General features: G+C 40.5%; 1 protein-coding gene across 23 annotated transcripts in view; it reads left to right on the top strand.

Moving 5' to 3' along the window:
* The window catches only part of UBR5 (ubiquitin protein ligase E3 component n-recognin 5), a 137716-nt gene that overhangs the window by 98571 nt on the left and 15128 nt on the right, over positions 1-24017 (top strand). For 16 of the 23 annotated variants that reach the window (XM_065582235.1, XM_065582233.1, XM_065582222.1 and 13 more), the window contains 15 exons: positions 442-699; positions 1388-1656; positions 3985-4196; positions 4661-4891; positions 8415-8488; positions 10498-10670; positions 10752-10886; positions 11573-11793; positions 14891-15011; positions 15098-15196; positions 15614-15857; positions 17955-18066; positions 19205-19349; positions 19666-19796; positions 20482-20542. In XM_065582235.1, the coding sequence (XP_065438307.1) occupies positions 442-699; positions 1388-1656; positions 3985-4196; positions 4661-4891; positions 8415-8488; positions 10498-10670; positions 10752-10886; positions 11573-11793; positions 14891-15011; positions 15098-15196; positions 15614-15857; positions 17955-18066; positions 19205-19349; positions 19666-19796; positions 20482-20542 (2486 nt within the window). The remainder of the gene's footprint in view (positions 1-441; positions 700-1387; positions 1657-3984; positions 4197-4660; positions 4892-8414; positions 8489-10497; positions 10671-10751; positions 10887-11572; positions 11794-14890; positions 15012-15097; positions 15197-15613; positions 15858-17954; positions 18067-19204; positions 19350-19665; positions 19797-20481; positions 20543-24017) is intronic. The other 7 variants (XM_065582226.1, XM_065582227.1, XM_065582225.1 and 4 more) reach the window with 1 other exon arrangement.

The raw sequence follows: 24017 nt of genomic DNA, 5'->3' as shown, positions 1-24017 counted from the left end.
CCTATGTAACTTGAACACTACTTTTAAGTATTTTTGAGAGCAACTGTTCTGCCTTCTTGTTTGGGAGCAGGATCCTTCTAAATCAGAGTTGAAGTCCTCTGAAGGTCAAACTTGTACATTGACTTTCTGCTCTATTACTGTTACTGAAAACGGACTGTGGTTTTAATTAAAATGTTCCTTAATCATTTAACTTTCTTTCAAAACATAAGTAAAACTAATTTGATTGCCTTTCCATAAAACTGTCGTGGAAAGTTAACACTAGTATTTTAAGGACAATTTGTTAGAATGCATTTCTGGATGTTCTGTAAGCATGGTACTTGAATGTTACAATTATAGTTGTTTTTCAGGAAGAAGTTTTCAAACACTTATTATATATGTACAATAGTCTGACTGCATCACTGCTTATAAGTGAATTACAATAAACACTATTTTCCTACATAGGTGCTAGCAGTGTTCCCGCATTTTTTTCTGAGGATGATTCTCAGTCAAATGACTCCAGTGATTCAGACAGCAGCAGTAGCCAGAGTGATGACATAGAGCAGGAGACCTTCATGCTTGATGAGCCTCTAGAGCGAACCACAAATAGCTCTCATGCCAATGGTGCTGCCCAAGCTCCCCGTTCAATGCAGTGGGCTGTACGTAACACCCAGAATCAGAGAACAACTAGCACGGCTCCATCAAGCACATCTGCCCCAGCAGGCAAGTCTCAGCAAAGGGAATGCATGTACATCATTTATAAATGGTTTTGTTCTTTGTTTTTGCTGTTTAATAAGACTTGTCTATGCTTCCTGCTAAATCGGCAGTGCTGCGATCTATGCAGCGGTGTCAATTTAGCAGGTTTGGTGAAGACAAGATAAGCTGATGGCAGAGTGCTCTCCCGTCGACATCTGTACTCGACCTCCCCGAGAGGCGGAATGTAAGTTGGCGGGAGAGCGTCTCCAGTCAACATAGCGCAGTGTAGACACTGCTGTAAGTTGACCCTAAGTTATGTGGACTTCAGTTACATAACTTACAGAACTGCAGTAGTGTAACATAGGTCAGCTTACAGCATTAGTGTAGACCAGCCCATAGGATTAAATGTTAAGTACGTTTTTTTTACCACATATTATCTTTTTGCTTTAGCTTAAGAGAAACATGCGCAGTCTTAGTGCTTTCCCTGTTTAAGCTTTAGTTAAGAAATTAGTAGAATACAGTATTTACTCCTGCTCCAAGAAGGTATTAGTATTAAGTTTTATTAGTTAGAGCTGCAGGGCCAGTACAGGTACATTATTCATGTTTAATCACTAAAAGTTTAGTTTATTTTAATAACTTTTTCTGTTGTCAAACACAAGAATTAGTAAAGGGTATATAAAATCATTAATGGTGTCTAACTTTCTCTTCTCTTTAGCAAGTTCAGCAGGTTTGATTTATATTGATCCATCGAACTTACGTCGAAGCGGCACCATCAGCACAAGTGCTGCAGCAGCAGCTGCAGCTTTAGAAGCTAGCAATGCAAGCAGCTATTTAACATCTGCGAGCAGCTTAGCGAGGGCATACAGTATTGTGATCCGACAGATATCTGATTTGATGGGTTTGATTCCCAAATACAATCATCTGGTATACTCCCAGATCCCTGCTGCAGTGAAACTGACGTATCAGGATGCAGTAAACTTGCAGGTATTGTGCAACTAGAACATTCTAGACATCTAGAAACAAAAGTTTCAGTGCTAACTTTTTTTTTAAATAAAATACCTGTATTTGCATTCCAGTTAATTGTTGTAGAACTTTAAATGTTTTTAACATGTTGGATTATCCATATTTCACACAGAGTAATCTAATCTCTCTGTAAAACCATTTAGGGTAAATTTTTTTTAGATCTTAGAGTTGCAATTGTGTCCACAAACTTTGCGTTATTGCTACTCGGCATTTTTATAACTCCCTCCGTCCATGTTCGAATGCTTTGAAATAATGTATTATGGCTTGCAAAACTCACCTCTGGGCATAATTAGTGTACACCAATGCAGTAGTTCCCCTCCCCTTCCTCCAAACAAAACACCTTGCAGTAAAATCATTCTCAACAAACTCAGTCAACCTATGCAGGCACAAACCCATGATAAACATATGTAGAAACAACAGTTGTTTTTTTTCCACTACCCTCTTCAAGGAGAACACTCCAGGTCACCAACTCAAGAGTCAATAGCAGCATTGTGTTCCCAGTTCCTTTAGTCTCTGCGCCAGGGCCCCACTCTCCAGGCAAGTCTCCTGACTCTTGCCTCTGCCCCCAAGTCAGGTGTCCTGTAAGAGAGTTCCCCACAATGTTCCATTCCCCAGGCTTCCCTGCTTGTGAGTTCTGCCCCTGTTCAGGGAACATCTCCTTACATCAGGGAACATCACAGGACCAACTCCTTATCCTCCCTCAGCCATCCACTTAGGTCTTTACTCTGAGAGATCCATTCAGTGTTCTACTCCTCAGGTCTCCCTGATGTTGCAGGTTTAATTTAGGCCCTGGAGCGTTGCACATCAGTTTTTGGTGGTACTCATAGAAGAAGTGAGCTATAAGGAAGAATTTGAAAGGGTAGAAGGATGACAGCTGTCACGTGGGGAGAAAGGGAGTTCAACGTCTGAGAGGCACCATGGAAGAAGACTTAAAGAATGGTTGGAAAATAGACTTGGGGCTTCCAGGAGGAAGGCTTGAGGAACATAGGCAAAGGGAATAGGGAGCAGTAATTTGGAGATGAAGATGAGGAACTTGATACAAAAGGTGAGAGGAAGTCACAGAGAGGAGTGACACTATATGAGGAGCTGGAGAGTAAGATGATTTTTAGCTATGCTATCTTCTATAAGCCACAGTGCAGTGTGGTGGGATATTGGGACTACAGAGATGAGAGCTTCAGAAATTGAGGCAAAAGATGCTCATGGTGTGGAAAGGTGTTACTATAGTGGGACACGAGAGGAGAAAGCTGACTCTCTTAGTTGTGGAGGAGAAACAATGCTTAGGTACTTTGATGATTGGTGCCATTATAAATGGATCAGAAGAAAAGCGAGGACCTTATAATAGTGTGGTTGGGTGCGGGGGAGGCCAGAGAGAAGTTGAATATTGCACTAATATGGTGAAACTCAGTAGGATGATGAAGTTGTTTACAGTGAACTGAGATGTTTTGGGAAGGCTACAGTTTTGACTATTGAGTTTGCAATAGTGGTGGGCCATTCAAGTGATGTAGAAATGACTTAGTCAGGCAGTGAGTATATAGACCAGACTTGAGGAGTTTTTGAGTTGGGCTGTTGTTTGGATACACAAATGAGGTCAAGGGGAGGGTCCTATTACATAACAGGTACAAGAACATGTTTGAAGTCTGCAGGGAGGGAGCTTGAAGAAGAGGAGGGCAGTGAATAAGGGAATGCGACATTAGGTGGAGTGGGATCAAGGGAACAGATTGAGGGGTTAGAAAATGACAGCACAGAGCTGTAGGGTAGAGTCAAAGACTCAAGTGCACAGTGGTAAAGCGGAGTTGAATATAAAGATTGTGGAGTCAACAGAAGAGAGGGAGATTGGAAGGGGAAGATGGTTCTTACAAAGCAACAGAAATATCTGAGTTTGGATGGAACTCTGAAAAATATGCATCTGTGAGGTGGGTTGTGTGCGATCAATATCGAATGACATAAGATGGGGATCTCCAAGATTTGAGTGTTTGGTGAAGATTATCTTGAGAGATTCCAAGGTGGTGAGTAAGGAGGTGTTGCACAGTGGGAGCTCCAGGCTTCTTTATAGTAGTGATGTTTATGGGAAGCAGCTAACAGCAGAATGGATCTTTCTGGCGGCTTTCATAACCTTCTCCAGGAGTGGGAGTTTTCATGGAGAGAGATGGAAGATGATAGAGAGATTTAAGTATTTACAGTAAATCCGAGTGAATTAAAGATGTCGTGTCAATATCTCATACTTTAATTGCCTTCCTTTCTGTTTTTCCTTGTGATGCCGCTAACTCATTATGTCTCATCTTTGTTCAGAACTATGTAGAGGAAAAGCTTATTCCCACTTGGAATTGGATGGTTAGCATCATGGACTCCACTGAAGCTCAACTGCGTTATGGTTCTGCACTAGCATCTGCTGGTGACCCTGGACATCCAAACCATCCCCTGCATGCTTCCCAGAACTCAACGAGAAGGGAGAGGATGACAGCACGTGAGGAGGCTAGTTTAAGAACACTTGAGGGTAGAAGGTGTGAAATTTCATTTGTTCATTTTGTACTTGACCCTTTTTACTCACTGGGACATTTTGGGAACCTGGACTTCAAGCATAGATGTGTAACTATTTTTGTAATGTAACAGGAGGCTTCCTTAATTATTGCTACTGTCTTCAATATGAATATATATTTTGGTAAATGATAACTTTCCTTGCTGATAACTGGACTGATTTTTGTCATAACCCTAAAATTCATAACCTTTCTTAAATGCAAGAGTCCTAAATTTAATCATTTGGCTATTTATACATATTAAACTTAAGGTTTTGTGTTTTAATTATTGTACTTCATTTCCCAATACTGGCAGTATTGCAGTATCTTTGAATTACAGGTATTAGAGGATATACATTCATATACTTTACATAACTTACGTGAGAATTTCTAAGGCACCTTACCACTGTGCTATCTAAGCACCATTTATATATCAATTTTTTCCCTAACAGGCGTGCTACTTTGCTCAGTGCCCGTCAAGGAATGATGTCAGCACGTGGAGACTTTCTAAATTATGCCCTCTCTCTGATGCGTTCTCACAATGATGAGCACTCAGATGTTCTTCCTGTTCTGGATGTCTGCTCACTGAAGCACGTAGCATATGTTTTTCAGGCCCTTATTTATTGGATTAAAGCAATGAACCAACAGACAACATTGGACACTCCTCAGCTGGAACGGAAAAGGTAATTAAGCCAACTCTAGCAAACAAATCCTTACTAGAGCGGCAGAAATCTAGTGTGCTGTGAGCTTGAAAATTCAAAAGATTTGTTCTTTTGTGGTAGCAATGCTTGGCAATCATTGTGCTCACCTCTGCACCGTGTCCTAAGCTGAGCATGCTGTCTGTGGTAAAATGCATTTATGGTCACTGAAGCAAATATACAAAACCTTGAAGCATCCTTAAATCACCCTTGTAAAGTCTACTCCACATCTTTCTCATGATGGTGGTGATGAAAAAATATTTTACTTTAAAAAATAATGCCCTGGTCAAGTAGAACTTTGCCAAGCTGCTGTAATGTTCCGCTAGCTTTAATTGTGCTAAGAGATACTGAATAATCTACCTGACCTTTAAGAATGGTTTGTGGCATTAGATAGATCCATGTGACACTGACACAATTTGCACAGCAGTTAATTCCAGGCACATTAGACATAAGGCACATTAGAGAAGCACCACATAGTTAGTACAAGGTATTGATACAAAAATGTTTTCAGGAACTGGAGCCAAAAACCAACCAATATAAGCATATCGCTAACTGTTAGTAGTAGGAAATGTCATTATATTAGAGATCTCTGCCTTCCAGGTGCCTGTGTGGCTTTCTTTAATGGCTGTTCAGTCTCACTGCTTGACAGAAGAGTAGTAATTAATTAGAAATGTTGGCATTTAATAATAGTTAAATACTTTCCAAAGGTGTGTTTTCTCTATTGACCTCTCACTACTTGGGTCATGTGGCCTCCAGTGCGGAATAAAGAGTTGGCTTTCAAACCTAATAGGTATTTTTTTTAGAAATCTCCCATTTGAAGGAGCAATTCATCATCCTAGAGGAAGTATAAATGACAGCCTTCACCCATCAATTCCCTTTCCCCTTTGAGTTTTGTGTCGCTGGCACTTCCTTATGGTTGCCAGATATATGGAGACACAACATAAACCTCTGTCCTTGTAGTGTACCATTCTGCTCTTAGTTTTCATTATTGCACTTTATCATTTTTAGCTTTTTCTATTTACTTGCAAAGTTCATTAATTGTTGGGATGTTCTTGTGACATGAATATTTTAGAGTTGTTTTGGCTGTTCTTGTTTTTATTGAATTTGAATTTGTTCAAGACATACTCCAATTGCAACCTCAAAATAGCCATTATTGTTCTATTTTATATTTGTTGCTAAATTGTCATGCTAGATCAGCACAACACTTATTTTCAGTATCTTACCCAAGTTGATTTCTGACTTGGGAACTATGGTTCAAGCCTTTCACAGACATTGCTGAATGCCTAAGTGTGACTTGTTTCAGAGTAGCAGCCGTGCTAGTCTGTATCCACAAAAAGAACAGGAGTACTTGTGGCATCTTAGAGACTAATAAATTTATTTGAGCATAAGTTTTCGTGGGCTACAGCCCACTTCCTTGGATGCATAGAATGGAACATATAGTAAGTGTGTGTGTGTGTACGTGCGCGCACACATACACCCCTCCCCCACCCCTCCCAAGAAGTGGGCTGTAGCCCACGAAAACTTACGCTCAAATAAATTTGTTAGTCTCTAAGGTGCCACAAGTACTCCTGTTCTTTTTAAGTTTGACTTGTTGCCATAAATCCGGGTCTCTAACTCCATGTCATATGACCTCTTGCCTATGAATTGGAACATTCCCTTGAAATATGGAGCTTAGTTTTGCATTGATGCGATGCATTTTAGTTTTGAAGTATTCATGCCATTCTTCATGGGTGTCTGTTTACCAGTACGCTGTAAAAACCTAGAACATGAGATTTTTCCATCATGTGAGAGTAAATGCTACATTAGTATAGCAGAACTGTATGATTGCTCGTCACATTTGCTAATGATATATAGACCCTTTCACTTCTAGGTTACTGATTCAAATCCAGCCCTAGTCAGTTATTACCATCAGATGGCAGTTCAGTAGCCTGTGTGAAATGAGTTTTTATTGATCCCTATCTAGTATACAAAGGACAGTTCATACCATGTACACCGCCATCAAAATGGGCACTAATTGAAACTTTTGGCAGTCTCTGCTTAGAGGCAGAGGACAGAATGAGTGCGGAGACTGAACTATCTTATCAAGCCTAGAGATAGACATCTTGGGAAACATACTACAGTAGAACCTCAGAGTTACGAACACTAGAGTTAGGCCTAGTCTTCACTTACCGGCTGGTCCGGCGGCACGCCATCGATGTTCTGTGATCGATTTATCGCGTCTGGTTAAGACGCGATAAATCAATCCCGGATCGATCCCGGAAGTGCTCACAGTCGGCGCCGGTACTCCAGCTCGCCGAGAGGAGTACGCGGCGTCGACGGGGGGAGACTTCCTGCCGCGTCTGGACCGCGGTAAGTCCGGACTAAGGTACTTCGAATTCAGCTACGTTATTAACGTAGCTGAATTTGCGTACCTTAGTCCGAAGTCTGGACTAAGTGGGGACCAGGCCTTACAAACTGATCAGTCAATTTCACACTTCATTTAGAACCAGAAGTACACAAGCAGGCAGCAGCAGAGACTACTAAAAAAAAAATAACATAAAGGGAAAGCAGCATTTTTCTTCTGCATAGTAAAGTTTCAAAGATGCAGTAAGTCAATATTCAGTTGTAATTTTTTGAGAGAACAGCCATAATGTTTTATTCAAAGTTATGAATGTTTCAGAATTATGAACAACTTCCATTTCTGAGGTTCTGCTGTACTGCTGTACTCCTGCATCACCCTGTCTTGTGGGTAGATTACTTCAGTGTTCACTTCTTCCACGTCTCTCATCCAGTACATTTAATGAGCTCTGAATTCTCCCTCAAATTTAAAAAAGAGGGTAGAAGCTATAACATTTCACACTTCCCCCATTTTAGCTCCACTTCTTCGGCATACTGCAGACTGAAAGTTATTTGAAAAGTTATTGGTAGGATTACTATTGATTAATACGAATAGGTTAACTATTTGCCACTGGTTTGACATACTTTTTAAGTTACATGCCAAAAGAGTACATTTTGAGTACATTTTTCACTGTGTCCTGTAGATGCAATTTTTTAGTACTAAAATGTCCCAGAGAGAGGATTTATAGAGCTTAGCTTTCTCCGATAGGTATCTGATCTGTCAGAATTTTGACAGTGATATCCACTGTACAACCCTTCTGTAACCTAACTCAAGTGATAATTCCTTTTCTCTTTATACGACGCAATTGAACCCCTTCTCTTTCTCTCCCCCCCAAATTGAATTTTTGAAACTACTGCTCAGTTTAGGTATTAATCAGAAGGAGTGTATCAGTGGAGGGTGGGGCGGGAGGGTGTCGAAGAGTAGTCAAGAAATGCCTTCAAACTTTGTGAGACAACTCCCAGTGTAACACAGTGGAGGCCAGTTAGGCTGACGTTAGGAGGGCACCATCTTCAGAGAACTACACGTATGGTAGGGTAACCACCCTTTAATTATTCTGTCACTTTTATTGCATGATATTAGTGTTATATTTTCAAAATGATTTATTGAAGAGGACTGACTATTCTCTTACAGGACTCGTGAGCTCTTGGAACTGGGTCTTGACAACGAAGATTCAGAACATGAAAATGATGATGACACAAATCAAAGTTAGTATGAGAGAGAATTTCTGCCATATAGCAAGATGGGACATTCTCTATGCTTTTCCCCCTTTGGCTTAATAGTAGAGTCCTGCAAATCTGTGGCTATCCACTTTATATCCATGGATATCTGCGTATGTGGATATCTGCGTATGTGGATATCCGCAGACCATTTTTACAGATTGGATGCAGATACAAATTTTGTATCTGCGCAGGGCTCTACTTAATAAAGCTTTAACTACACTTTTTTTTCTGGGTGGGAATTTTGCTACTCCAATATACTATGTAAATGGTGAGATGGAACAAACAAATATTTGGAGTAAAGCTCTTTGTTTTTAGTAGTAATCCACTTACAGGTATCACTTTACAAAATTTCATGTCCGTCTTCTAGGTGTGTGTGTCTTCCTATTTGATGCCCCCCTCACAGTAGAGAGAGATGATTGCAGCTGAATTATTTCTATATTTCTGTAATGTTTTTACAGTGGCAACAAAAGTTTGAACTTGATCAGGACTCCAAGTTGGTACAAATTGTTGCTAGCACAACTGGGAAAGTATCATTGTGCAAGAGCACAGAATCCATAAACTGAGTGATTGTTTTGGATTATTTTCCCAAGTGAATGAGTGTGGGGAGAGCAGGTGCAGGCTTGTTGTTCTGCACCCAATTTAAAATACCAGTGCTCAGATACTGTGTGGTGCCATTTAAATGCCTGTTAGATATTGCGTGGTTCAACTGACATGACTCCAGACTGGGGAGATAGGAGATCTGGGATGTATTGCCAGCCCTGCAACTGACTTGTGACCCTAAGGGAAGTTGCTTCACTTTTCCCTGCCTGTTGTATTCAATTTGTAAAAAGATCAGGAAGTCTGATCTGCTAGGCTTCTTCATGGTGATCCCAATCTGTGTGTGTGACTTTCAAGAGATGGAATTTAAGAGGCCTGGATGGACATACTCAGGTGAAAGTCCAAGATGGTTCTTTTGGCTTTTGTTTTTTAGAAAAATTACAATTTGGGGGTATAATCTTCTTCTGTAAATTGAACTCTATTGACATCAGTAGAACTTCTTCATCAAAATCGGAATATGGCCCTCAGCAAGTTTAGGGTTCTGTTTCCACTGCAGGAGTTGACACATGCACCAAAGAACATTTTGGGGAATGCAGAAGAATGCACTGTTTTTGATACTTATCAGCTCCTCCGGGGAAATATGCAGTCTTTATTTTGAGTTTTGGCAGGAGTATAAAGGAGGAATTGTCTGTCAGAATTTATTTTAAAGTAATATGTCTGTATGTGTCTCACTGATTCATGCCAGCTCATTTGCATACTTCAATCCCATTGGTTGAAACGAGCTAGCAAATGAAACTGTAGCTCAGGACTGAAGTGCTTTGACAGAATTGAGGGTACCCAGGGGTTCAGGACTGGAAGAGCAGGGGCTGCTTCAGATCAGGAGCTACATTAGCTCAGTAGAACTGAGGCTGAGGATTTGCATTGTAGCTCCTCCACACTATTCCTGGCTCAGGTAAGATCATTTATCTTTGCCCAGTCAAAACTGTTCTAATTCATCTAATCAGTGCCCATTTGGTGCTGCCACAGTCAAAGGGAGAGGTGACCAAAGCAGCCCAGCAAGTTTAGGTTTAGGATAACTGAGGGGAATGAAAGGAGTGACTGGTTGAGTTACCTCTGATATAACACTGCTACTGCTCAGACTCTTCTGCCTGCAGCACCAAATGGCACTGTCAAGGGGAACAACAAAGAGGAGCAGCTCAGAGGACTTAATAAAATTTAGGTTTACTGACAGTATCCTGTAAAATTACTACAGGTTTAAGGATGGAGACTGTGTTCTTGTCCCTCCCACCAACTGCCAGTTCAGCTTACATAAGCTACAAAATGTGTGATCCTCTAGTATATTTAATTTTAACTTTGGCATTTCTTGGCTTTTAAATCCCTCACTTCTCATCCTTAAGGTAAATTTTGTATAACCTTTCCTAAGGTTTTTTAAGAGTAAAAACTTTTCTGATATTTAGGTGCTACACTTAATGACAAGGATGATGACTCCCTCCCAGCAGAAACTGGCCAAAACCATCCATTCTTCCGACGGTCAGACTCCATGACGTTCCTTGGTTGTATTCCACCCAATCCATTTGAAGTTCCTCTAGCGGAAGCCATCCCCCTGGCAGACCAGCCACATCTTCTACAGGTGACACCAGAGACTGTATGCTTGAGGACACTTATTTGTAGCTTGTTTTTCATTTCTAACTAAAGTATGTTATTTACTTAGCATGCTTCTATTAATTTTCAGCCAAATGCTAGAAAAGAAGATCTATTTGGCCGTCCAAGTCAGGGTTTATATTCATCCTCTGCCAACAGTGGGAAGTGCTTAATGGAAGTGACAGTGGATAGAAACTGCCTTGAGGTACAGTAGTAGGAATTTTGTTTTATTTCAAAGTATGTGACTAATGAAAACTAATAATACAGTGTAATCCCTTTAAAACAAATAAGACAGTTGTGAATGCTTCACCACAGGGAAAGCATGAATATAACTTTTAAAATAGTGGTGGGTCTAAAATAGCCTGGTAAAATTTTAAAACTTAAATATATATTTTGAACATACTTTTGTATCTGTTTGAAAAAACAATTTTATTTTAAACAGATATCTTTAATAATCAAATGCATGCTCTGAGTATTTTTTCAAGGCTACGGTAATTTTGGGGGATTTAAATGAAATGCTAATAAATCAAGACTATTTGAGAGGAAAAGGGAATAAAAAATTCCCACCTCTAAAATGTCCTATTAGGATCACCCAGAGTCTGAACTGCTGCCATCTTGAAGTGCCTTTGTGCTTGAAATTCTCTAATGTGTGGTCTGTGAACACGCTAAGTCTATCATACGTTAAGTGCAGTTCTGTATAAATAAAAAAAATCAACAGGAAAATTATATACAAAAGGTCTTCTAAAGTTTTACACACTGAAATTGTGGTAGAAGCATATTCATCTGCTCATGAAGGACGGTGTTCATTTTTTTTATTTATTCAGGATGTCTAATTTGAAAAACTTCATGGTCTGTTTTTAAAATGTAATTAAATGACATCTCCTTGTTTAGGTTCTTCCAACCAAAATGTCTTATGCAGCCAATTTAAAAAATGTTATGAGCATGCAAAATCGGCAAAAGAAGGAAGGAGAGGAACAAAATGTGCCAACAGAAGAATCTGAGACTTCAAAACCAGGGCCTTCAGCTCATGATCTTGCAGCACAGCTGAAAAGCAGCTTGCTGGCAGAGATAGGACTGACAGAGAGTGAAGGGCCACCTCTTACATCATTCAGGTACTCAAGGAGTAAAATCGAATTGTTCTATAAAATAGTGCTAAATTAGCATATAATATGGCATTTCAAACCTTTAGTAAGAAACTTTTGGAAGTATTTAAGAGACTGAAAAATATTCAGGACACTTCTGAAACTGTTTCAAAGTTGGTTGGATGCAAAGTAGTGCACACAATTGAGCAGAAGTGGAAAGGAAGATGGGTGAACTGGAGTGGTGGAAACCTTTTACTTCTTACATAGTTTGTATCCAGAGGAGGATTAATTGACTTTCTGGTAGCCAAGTTCCACGCAGGAATTGGCACTATTATTATCTGTACTGAGAGTCTCAGCTGGGTACCAAAGGTCATTTGATGGGCTTAGAGTTTCAACTGCCTTCATTATTAGTCCCCTCCACAAGAGAAGCTTGAGGTACGTAGGAAGGGTGGACAAGCTGGTGCTCTCACTGTTTGTTTTGCTACCTCTTCTAGATGGGACTTTGGTCTCTAAAGTAATGATCCAGCATCTTTTATAAGCACTAAAAGCATCCTTGGGGGAAAAAATCCACAAAAACCATGTTGTTAGAAAATTGTTAATGTTGAAATGCGTAGCAGTGGAGTCTGCTTAACACCTAAAAATGTTATACTTTCCATAGAATAATTCCTCTGCTTACGTGTTGTTTTTGTTTGGTTGGTTTTTTAAAAATGTTTTATTTAAATTTATTTAAATTAATTTAAGATAAATTAAATAAATAAGTTTGAAAATGAACAGCTAAGGGATTCAGCAGCTTTGCTCATACAAACACCCCCTGACTTACGCAATCATTCCGTTCCGGAAAACCTTGTGTAACTCAAATTTTGCGTAAGTCAGAAACATATACCTGTATGTTACGCAAAAACTTCCGCAACTCAAAAATCCTATTTCTGGCTTATGGAACTTTTTCCGTAAGTGCGAATATATGTAAATTGGGTCTTGCGTAATCCAGGGAGCGTCTGTACTCCTTTTCTTCCTATCAGACCATGCAAGTTACAACTCCCCACTGAACCTAAATTGGGCCCCTTTGCTGTGTTCTGAAATAGTGTGTGTGTGTGTGTGTGTGTGTGTGTGTGTGTGTGTATACACACATATATAAGAAATAATATGAAACTAAATATTTCATAACTACATAGATCAGAGTGCCATACATTTTATGTTTGAGTAATATTTTTACCAATGCACAAGTAAACATTCTCCTTAGAATTATGAAATATAGTCAAGATATGTTATTTAAATATATGTAGATATGGCAAATTAGTATGTTTACTGTTTGTAATGAATAATAGTAATAACATACCATATTTTAAAGTACCTTGGAAACTGATTCCTTCATAAAGAAAAGGAATCTTCCAATCCCCTAGTAATTTTAACTTTATGTATATATGCAAAGGGGGCTTTGCTGAGACTGGGTAGGGAGGAGTTACTTGCATGGTCAGATAGAAAGTAAAGGACTATATGGCATGAGGAAAGTGGTTCACCTCAGAACTTTCCTATTTTTGAGGGGTTTTGAAGTAGAAGAATTACTTGGAAGACAGAATACATTTTCTAAGTGATAAGACTCCACTGATGCACGCCTTAGCCTCGTTTAGGAAATAAACCTCTACCCCAATATAACATGAATTCGGATATAACGCGGTAAAGCAGCGCTCCAGGGGGGCGGGGCTGTGCACTCCGGCGCATCAAAGCAAGTTTGATATAACATGATTTCACCCATAACGCAGTAAGATATTTTTGGCTCCTGAGGACAGCGTTATATCGGGGTAGAGGTGTAGTTATGTTTTGGTTAATGAATTGTTTGTGTAGTTGTTTTGGGTGCCATACGGTTAAGTTGGGTTGGCAAGTAAGACAGATTCCCTGAACATGCATCCTGTAACATCCCTATTTTCCTGCACCCACTTCCATGCCATCTTCTGTGTTGTTCTTCTCTATGGTTCTGCTATCCCTTTCATTTTCCCATGATGCACCACCTTTTCTCTCCTCTACATATGACCCCTTCTGTTGAGCCCTCCCTCCCCCCCAAAACCTCCATTCCTAAATCTGAAATTGTTTCCGTGTCACCCCTCCATATGCCCCCTCTCCGCTCCCACACTCTTGCTTCTGGCTCAGTTCAGCAGCTGGAGTCAGAAAGTCATTTTTTATATATCTATAAGTGCTTTTTAAAAATGATGCTCTTTTTGCACTTAAATTCAATTTCTAACACTCCTCATTCATCTCTCATACATGCCCTCAAACAAAAAAAAACAAATCCTAAAAGGCAATTCTCAGTTAGATGAGCAAAATAAATCTGGAGTTTCTAGGCCAGCCCATTTGAAGAGATGATGAATGGGGGAAAGTATTAAAATAACGTTGAAGTAAACAAAGCTAAACTTTCGTAACAGCGTAACTTTAAAACTCTGACTTTTACACAACTTCCTGAAAAAGCGTATCCTGAGATGATATGCAGAATTTCAGGAAGAGTGGTGTCTCTTTGGAGAAGTTGGAAAGCATTTGAAAATTAGGCATAAAGTGGACAGCTGCTTATTCCATTATTTTAAAAAATTAAATGATGATCACCAACTTGGTAGGCACGGATTTATTTAATGGGGCAAGCTTTGAAGTATTTCTCGCCAGCTTTGTGCGATGAATAGTGATTTGTGAAAGCTCATCTACTCAATCTCCTATGTATTACTTAATTAGGAGAAATGCCATAAATTGCATGTGAGCTGATTTGAGTTGTATTTTTCAGGGGCTCTTACAATAAAATCATATCCCTTATTGTAGCTTCAGTTTTATCACTTAAAACTTTTATTATAAGTGATGGCTGTCATTAATAATTTACAATGCCACTTAAAGTTTAAATTTTGTCCAGATCTTAACAACAAATGATCTCATGTTTGGTATCTGAGCCTCTACATTTAAACTTTCAGTTCAAACCAGAACATGAGCCGACCTGAAGCTCATATTTCTAGGTGCTAGAAAATCGGGGAATTCTTCTGAATGCAGTGATTAAACAAAAGTAAAAAATCTACAACTGAGTAATATCAGAGGTTAACTTAGTGTTTGCATTTTTTAAGTATTACATGTTTGTTTTTTCTCCCTGTTCTACCAGGCCCCAGTGTAGTTTCATGGGAATGGTTATTTCTCATGATATGTTGCTAGGACGTTGGCGCCTTTCTTTAGAACTGTTTGGCAGAGTGTTCATGGAAGATGTTGGAGCAGAGCCTGGATCAGTATGTATTTTCTGTGTGGAAGATCGTCGATTGCATTTTGTTTGTTTAAATTCTACAGCTAATTTATTATTTTGGTTTTTTTAAAGATCTTGACTGAATTAGGTGGCTTTGAAGTAAAAGAATCAAAATTCCGCAGAGAAATGGAAAAACTTAGAAACCAGCAATCCAGGGATTTAACATTGGAGGTAAAAAAATTAGTTTTATTTTCCTGATTTATAACGTAATTAAAAGTTGAATGCAATGAAAACGTCATATTATAATTTTATATTCTGTTAAAGGTTTAACACACACTACAGTAATCTGTGTTTTAGTAATTAGATATAAGAAGTTATGTTTCAAACTCTGTAAGCAAACATTTTGGAACATTTTTCAGGGTGGGGACTCTGGTGCACTGAATAGTGCTGCGTTGCAATTACTGTGTAGTGTTAAGGATTCCTCCTTCTGCTGACTCCTTCCAAACATAGTATTTCATGGGAACTTTTATTCTGAAATACTAAAAATCCTCTTGAAATAACATTTAAAGCTGAAATTAATATTTGATCTTTTGCTATGGCAATCATTACAGAAGGGTAAACACTTAATTTAGCCTATGTATTTGCTAGGTTGATCGAGATAGAGATCTTCTAATTCAGCAGACGATGAGGCAGCTCAACAATCATTTTGGTCGCAGATGTGCTACAACTCCAATGGCTGTGCACAGAGTAAAAGTTACATTTAAGGATGAGCCAGGAGAAGGCAGTGGTGTAGCACGAAGTTTTTATACTGCCATTGCACAGGCTTTTCTATCAAATGAGAAACTGCCAAACCTAGACTGCATCCAGAATGCCAACAAGGGTACCCATACAAGTAAGTACCATAGAGAAGGTATTCCGTGGCTACCATTAATCAGAACTTTGGACACACTTTTCATTTTGGAATATTAACTCTGTTAATATACATTAGAAAAACCAGAAAGATAGCTAAATAATTAGTGGCTATAACTTCTCCCCTCGATTCCCTGAAAATGTTCATCAGCCTTGACCTGAAGGAACTTCCTCCAGCCTGAAAGGATACATCCATTCAATTCTTTGCCTCTTGGCCAAAATTGTCAAAAAGGGATACTGATTTAGTATTTTTTGAGAGCTAGATATTTGTCCACTTAGAACCAGATCAAAACCGTCAACTTACTTCACTTAGAATATAAATTAGCCATGAGTATCTACTATATTTGGACATTGCCAATATCGTCATGAAGAGACAACTGAAATGTGAAAGGCTCTATAGCCCATGACCATTCCATCCAGTCCCACTTCGTCCCTGAGATATGAGTGAAGTGGTATGCTATACCAGCACTTCTCTTGTAGAAATTTAAGTTCAGTTTCTGCAGAAACTAAATTTTTCATGGAGGGGAGGGGAATATTTAGTTCTTGCAATTGCCTAGAGATTCTGAACATGTGCCGGTGCAATGCTGAGTCTTCAGGAAGACTAAAATAACTCTAGGAGCTGCATGCTTACCAACATTGCTGAGGTAAAAGATCCTAAATGTAATGGAACCACGTCACATAGCAACTGTACTTGGACAGTTTGTTGTGGCTGGAGCAGCGTAGAGGACTGGAGAACATCATTGTGAGATTCAGACTAATCCTCTACTACTGAAGTCTGGACTTAATAGTAGTGGCATTGGTGTCACTGTACAGCTGTTCCTCACCTACACACTATTTGGGGGCCAGGATAATAGAAGAAGAATACTTAGTCCTGCCATGAGCGCAGGGGACTGGACTAGATGACCTCTCGAGGTCCCTTCCAGTCCTACGATTCTATGATAAGAATGGCTCTGTTTCCCCACAATCCCTCTTAGAACTTCTGCTCAGATCATTTTAGTTGGAGTTTGTGTAGAGTTCTACATTTGATCTGAACTTATGAACTTTCTCCATTTATCTTAGTTATGTGTTAACTGATTCCTAATAACATCGTAAAGTCCATGTCAAAAATTCATTGATCGCTTTAGCAGAAACATCCAGCTGCTCTGGATTTGTGTACAAAGTCAGAAGAGGTGATATTTCATTCAATCTCCATAACTGCTGTTTCTGCCTAACACCAATATATTAAAGTCTCTCAGGGCATATCTACACTATAAACTTAAATCAACCTATGTTAAGTCATCTTCCAGGCACTGTAGTAATTATTGCAGGTCGTTCATGTCCATGCTGACATTCTTCTGTCGGTGGTGTGCGTCCTCACCAGGAGTGCTTTCCCTGACTTAAGAGTGGCAGTGTGGGGGACTGAGAGCCAGGGCTCTCAGCTCCGTGTCCAGCTTCCTGCCGGAAACCCGGCTGCACCATCCCCCTCAGCTCCCCGCCGGGAATGGGGAGCCTGGACGACAGCCCAGCTCGGAGCAGAGACCAGGCAGCAGTCCAGCTGTGGAGCCAGCTTTCTTGTAAATTTACAAGAATGACAGCCAATAGATATAACAACGCAGAGTCTATAGGGACTCTGCGTCGCCTTAACTACACCAACATAAGCCCTCATGGGGGTGGAATGATGTTGGTGTAGCAGGGCACTTGCATTGGTGGGAGCAACGCTGTAGTGTGTACACTGACATAATTAGGTTGATTTAAGGCAGCTTATGTCGACCTAATGCTGTAGTGTAGACCAGGCCTTGGAGTACATATAATAGCGATTAACCCTTTAACAGGAAGCCACCATTTGAAACAGCTTAATCACCTAGTCTGTGACATAGAAAACACATCCTTAGTATTTGAAACCATATACCTGGCATAAGACTTCAGTCTAGTTAATAGTTTATTTTACAACTTTTGAAGTTTGAATTCCATTGCGATCTGCTAAGCCATCCAGTCCACTAAAATTGTGCTCTTTTCCTGCGCAAGCTATGCAATAAAGAGCTTGGAGTACACTGCATTGTATAAGTATGAGAAGTTTAAAACATTTTTTTTTCCTTTTCAGGTCTGATGCAGAGATTGCGAAATAGAGGGGAGAGAGATCGGGAGAGGGAGCGAGAAAGGGAAATGAGGAGGAGTAGTGGCTTACGAGCTGGTTCTCGCAGAGACAGGGATAGGTACGTGATTTATCTGTAATTATGTCCTGGTCACAAGTATTTTATGAAATAGGTCAGTGATCCTCCAACTATGGGGCGGGCCTCCCAAGGGAGGTGTGGGAATGTGTCAAGGGAGGCGTGAGCTGTGTGGTTTTTTGTTTTTTGAAAAGAGCTCTGGCTTTCAGCCCCAGGCAGTTGGGCCTCATGCAGAAGAGCTGTGCATACCCAGAAGGCAGGAATAAAGGGGACAGCTGGAGTCCTGCTGTCCTAGGTCTGACAGCCGAAGCCCTGCCACTTGGGCACCGGCTCTCTCTTCTCCCCCGCCCTCCAAAATCCCTCATGGGTAGGCAGCCCAGGCTCAGGCTGTCCGTCTGCCCCCGCATCCCTCACTTGGAGGTGGTGGGGCTCCAGCTGTTAGCCTTGGGGTGGCAGCAGCAGCACAGAAGTAGGGGTGGCAATGGGGCGCTAAGCCTGCTGTGAAAAATGATATTGACGAATGTCAGTTTTCACATTGCCATCCTTCTATGCTGCTTCTGGCGCGGCACTGCCTTCAGAACTGGACGCCCAGCCAGCAACTGCTGCTCTCTGCTTTGCCTTCAGAGGCTGGTGGTGGTATATGTATTTGGGGGGCCTGATCAAATAAGTTTGATAACTGCTGAAATAGATGAATGTCTGTTCTAAAATTTGGACTCTCCTTTCTTCAAACTGAGAGGATACTATGCTTCTCTCTTTCAAGATAGTAGAGCACTTATTTTGAACTTCCATATTCTTTTTTGAGATTTGGTATATAAATACATGCTCTAATGAATACACCCATTTCAGCACCACTAGATCGCTGTTCAACCCCATCTCACAAATCACTCCTGTCATTGCAGTAGCCAAGACAAGAAATGCATTACAAACAACACCATTGTTACTTGGTGGGTTGTCCACCTGGCTTCCCCAAAAGACTGACAGAGTTCAACTCTGTTCCTTTCCCAAACCTTTATATCCAGCTAACTACATGGAATATTACAATTGCACAAACTGGTCTGTACTGTTTTATCTGTACATAAATAATATTATCCAAGAGCTTTGTAAGTTTCCTTTGCAACTAACATAGTCTTATCAAGTTTCACAAAATATAAACCAAGAGGGATGTAAACTGTCATTTTTAAAGGGACTTTAGAAGACAACTTTCCATTGACACAAGGCCCTTTAGACCAGCCTCAGAAGGGAATCCTAGTGATGATCCTGATCCTCTTCCAGCACATCGACAGGCCCTTGGAGAAAGGCTTTACCCTCGTGTACAAGCAATGCAACCAGTAAGACCAATCTGCGCAGTACACTTAAGTCTATTGTTGTTGATGCTATGGGTATCTTTCACTTAAGATTTCTTTTCTTTATCCTTTGCTTGTGAAATTCATGACTTATTAAAATAGTTGAATTCTATAAGGGTATTTTTTTCTATCTCGTTTGTGACTTTCTCTAGTTTTGTATTTCTACAACTTGTCATTTGACTCACAAATTTGTTTTAAATCTTGGGTGTGTTAAGATATTAAGATTTTCATAAAACCATATTTGAAAGTGAGTGCACTGAAGGAATGATTGGACAGTAAGATCTTGAACTCTTATTTCCAGGCATTTGCAAGCAAAATCACAGGTATGCTACTGGAGTTGTCCCCTGCTCAGCTGCTTCTATTACTAGCAAGTGAAGATTCCCTTAGAGCAAGAGTTGATGAGGCTATGGAACTCATTATTGCGCATGGAAGGTAAAGAATTAAATCAGGATTCAGATAAAAAAGGAAGGCTGGTCTTGTGGTTAAGAGAGTGATCTAGGACCCAGCAGATCTGGGTTCAGTTCCCTGCTCTGTCACAGTTGTCCTGTTTGCCTTGGGCAAGTCACCTAATATTAGTACCCTCAGTTTCCCATTTGGAAAACAAGAAAGTACTTCCTTTTTCCCACGATGTCTACCTCGTCTTTTTAGATGGTAAACTCTTTGAGGCAAGGGCTACTTCTTACACTGTATATGTACAGTGCCTAGCACAATGGGACCATTATCTTGGTTATGCATCTAGGTCCCACTGTAATATAAATAATAATATGGTATTCTTGTCTGTGTTTTGCTTTAAAACCAAATTGGCAAGAAACTGCACTTTGCACAGTTAGTTTTCAGAACCTGGTTACAATGGCTTATAGTGTTCCTCCTGTCCAGCTGTAGAGATTGGTTGAGGAAACTCCGCTGTATACATGCATAATAAAAAATTGGCAGGCTTGTTCCTTTCAAATTTTTCTTCACTAAATTTTGTTTTCAGAATCATATCTAGTTTTATTATTTTGACTTTTCATTAAAAAATATAACTCTTCTAGTTCCAGCTCAGAATGTGACTATTAATGGATAATGGTAAATTAAATCTTGGCTTGCCTCTTCTCCCCCCCTCCCTGCCCCCCCCCAGGGAAAATGGAGCTGACAGTATCCTGGATCTTGGGTTGCTAGACTCCTCAGACAAGGTACAGGTAAGGGATCTGTTTTGCATCCGATTCATGTGTGAACTGAAGGAAATTTAAGATCCAGTTATATTGGCTTGCCATAAAAAGATGTTTTTTAAAATAAATGTAATGTAACAACCTGTAAATAACCTGCCCTTTTGCCTCAGTTATCTCCTCTTGTCACATAATGTAGGGCTGTCAAGCGATTAAAAAAATTAATTGTGATTAATTGCGCGATTAAAAAGATTAGTAGAATACGATTTATTTAAACATTTTTGGATGTTTTCTACATTTTCGAATATATTGATTTCAATTACAACACAGAGTACAAAGCGCATAATGCTCATTTTATATTTTTGATTACAAATATTTTCACTGTAAAAAACAAAAGAAATAGTAGTATTTTTCAATTCACCTAATACAAGTACTGTAGTGCAATCTCTGTCATAGAATCATAGAATATTAGGGTTGGAAGGGACCTCATGAGGTCATCTAGTCCAACTCCCTGCTCAAAGCAGGACTAATCCCCAACTAAATCATCCCAGCCAGGGCTTTGTCAAGCCTGATCTTAAAAACTTCTAAGGAAGGAGATTTCACCACCTCCCTAGGTAACCCATTCCAGTAATTCACCACCCTCCTAGTGAAAAAGTTTTTCCTAATATCCAACCTAAACCTCCCTCACTGCAACTTGAGACCATTACTCCTTGTTCGGTCATCTGGTACCACTGAGAATAGTCTAGATCCTTCCTCTTTGGAACCCGTTTCAGGTAGTTGAAAGCAGCTATCAAATCCCCCCTCAGTCTTCTCTTCTGGAGACTAAACAATCCCAGTTCCCTCAGCCTCTCCTCATAAGTCATGTGCTGCAGCCCCCTAATCATTTTTGTTGCCCTCCGCTGGAATCTTTCCAATTTTTCCACATGCTTCTTGTAGCGTGGGGCCCAAAACTAGACACAGTACTCCAGATGAAGCCTCACCAATGCCGAATAGAGGGAAATGATCACATCCCTCAATCTGCTGGCAATGCCCCTACTTATACAGCCCAAAATGCCATTAGCCTCTTGGCAACAAGGGCACACTGTCGACTCGTATCCAGCTTCTCGTCCACTGTAACCCTTAGGTCCTTTTTTGAAGAACTGCTGCCTAGCCACTCGGTCCCTACTCTGTAGCAGTGCATAGGATTCTTCTGTCCTAATTACAGGATTCTGCACTTGTCCTTGTTGAACTTCATCAGGTTTTTTTTGGCCCAATCCTCTAATTTGTCTAGGTCCCTCTGTATCCGATCCCTACCCTTCAGCATATCTACCACTCCTCCCAGTTTAGTGTAATCTGCAAACTTGCTGAGGGTGCAGTCTACACCATCCTCCAGATCATTAATGAAGATATTGAACAAAACCGGCCCCAGGACTGATCCTTGGGGCACTCCGCTTGATACCGGCTGCCAACTAGACATGGAGTCATTAATCGCTGCCCGTTGAGCCCGACGATCTAGTGAGCTTTCTATCCACCTTATAGTCCATTCATCCAGCCCATACTTCTTTAATTTGCCGTCAAGAATACTGTGGGAGACCATACCAAAAGCTTTGCTAAAGTCAAGGAATTACAGGTCCACTGCTTTCCCCTCATCCACAGACCCAGTTATCTCATCATAAAAGGCAATTAGGTTAGTCAGGCATGACTTGCCCTTGGTGAATCCATGCTGACTGTTCCTGATCGTTTTCCTCTCCTCTAAGTGCATCAGAATTGATTCCTTGAGGACCTGCTTCATGATTTTTCCAGGGACTGGCCTGTAGTTCCCCGGATCCTCCTCTTCCCTTTTTTAAAGATAGGGACTACATTAGCCTTTTTCCAGTCATCCAGGACCTCCTCTGATTGCCATGAGTTTTCAAAGATAATGGCCAATGGCTCTGCAATCACATCCGCCAACTCCTTTAGCACCCTCGGATGTAGCGCATCCGGCCCCATGGATTTGTGCTCGTCCAGCTTTTCTAAATAGTCCTGAACCACTTCTTTCTTCACAGAGGGCTGGTCACCTCCTCCCCATGCTGTGCTGCCCAGTGCAGTAGTCTGGGAGCTGACCTTGTTCGTGAAGACAGAGGCAAAAAAAGCATTGAGTACGTTAGCTTTTTCCACATCCTCTGTCACTAGGTTGCCTCCCTCATTCAATAAGGGGCCCACACTTTCCTTGACCTTCTTGTTGCTAACATACCTGAAGAAACCCTTTTTGTTACTCTTAACATCCCTTGCTAGCTGCAACTCCAAGTGTGATTTGGCCTTCCTGATTTCACTCCTGCATGCCTGAGCAATATTTTTATACTCTTCCCTGGTCATTTGTTCAATCTTCCACTTCTTGTAAGCTTCTTTTTTGTGTTTAAGATCAGGAAGGATTTCACTGTTAAGCCAAGCTGGTTGCCTGCCATATTTACTATTCTTTCTACACATCGGGATGGTTTGTTCCTGCAACCTCAATAAGGATTCTTTAAAATACAGCCAGCTCTCCTGGACTCCTTTCCCCCTCATGTTATTCTCCCAGGGGATCCTGCCCATCAGTTCCCTGAGGGAGTCAGTCTGCTTTTCTGAAGTCCAGGGTCCGTATTTTGCTGCTGCTCCTTTCTTCCTTGTGTCAGGATCCTGAAATCGACCATCTCATGGTCACTGCCTCCCAGGTTCCCATCCACTTTTGCTTTCCCTACTAATTCTTCCCGGTTTGTGAGCAGCAGGTCAAGAAGAGCTCTGCCTCTAGTTGGTTCCTCTGGGACTTGCACCAGGAAATTGTCCCCTACGCTTTCCAAAAACTTCCTTGATAGTCTGTGCATGAAAGTTGAACTTACAAATGTAGAATTGTGTACCAAAAACAACTGCATTCAAAAATAAAACAATGTAAAAACTACACGTCCACTCAGTCGTACTTCAGCCAGTCGCTCAACAAGTTTGGTTACAATTTGCAGAAGATAATGCTGCCCACTTCTTGTTTACATTGTCACCTGAAAGTGAGAACAGGTGTTTGCATGGCAGTGTTGTATCCAGCATCGCAAGATATTTACGTGCCAGATCTGCTAAAGAATCATATGTCCCTTCATGCTTCAGCCACCATTCCAGAGGACATGCATCCATGCTGATGACTGGTTCTGCTCAATAACAATCCAAAGCAGAGCAGACTGATGCATGTTTATTTTCATCATTTGAGTGAGATGCCACCAGCAGAAGGTTGATTTCCTTTTTTGGTGGTTCGGGTTCTGCAGTTTCTGATCAGTGTTGCTCTTTTAAGACTTCTGAAAGAAGGTTCCACACCTCGTCCCTCTCAGATTTTGGAAGGCACTTCAGATTTTTAAACCTTGGGTTGAATGCTGTAGCTATTTTTAGAAATTTCACATTGGTACCACCTTTGTGTTTTGTCAAATCTGCTGTGAAAGTGTTCTTAAAATAAACATGTGCTGGGTCATCATCCGAGACTGCTATAACATGAAATATATGGCAGAATGCGGGTAACACAGAGCAGGGGACA

This window comes from Chrysemys picta, chromosome 2 (genome assembly GCF_011386835.1).
Source record: "Chrysemys picta bellii isolate R12L10 chromosome 2, ASM1138683v2, whole genome shotgun sequence".
NCBI lineage: Eukaryota > Metazoa > Chordata > Testudines > Emydidae > Chrysemys > Chrysemys picta.
The sequence above is the reverse complement of the archived record's forward strand: the minus strand, read 5'-3'. Positions and strand labels throughout refer to the sequence as shown.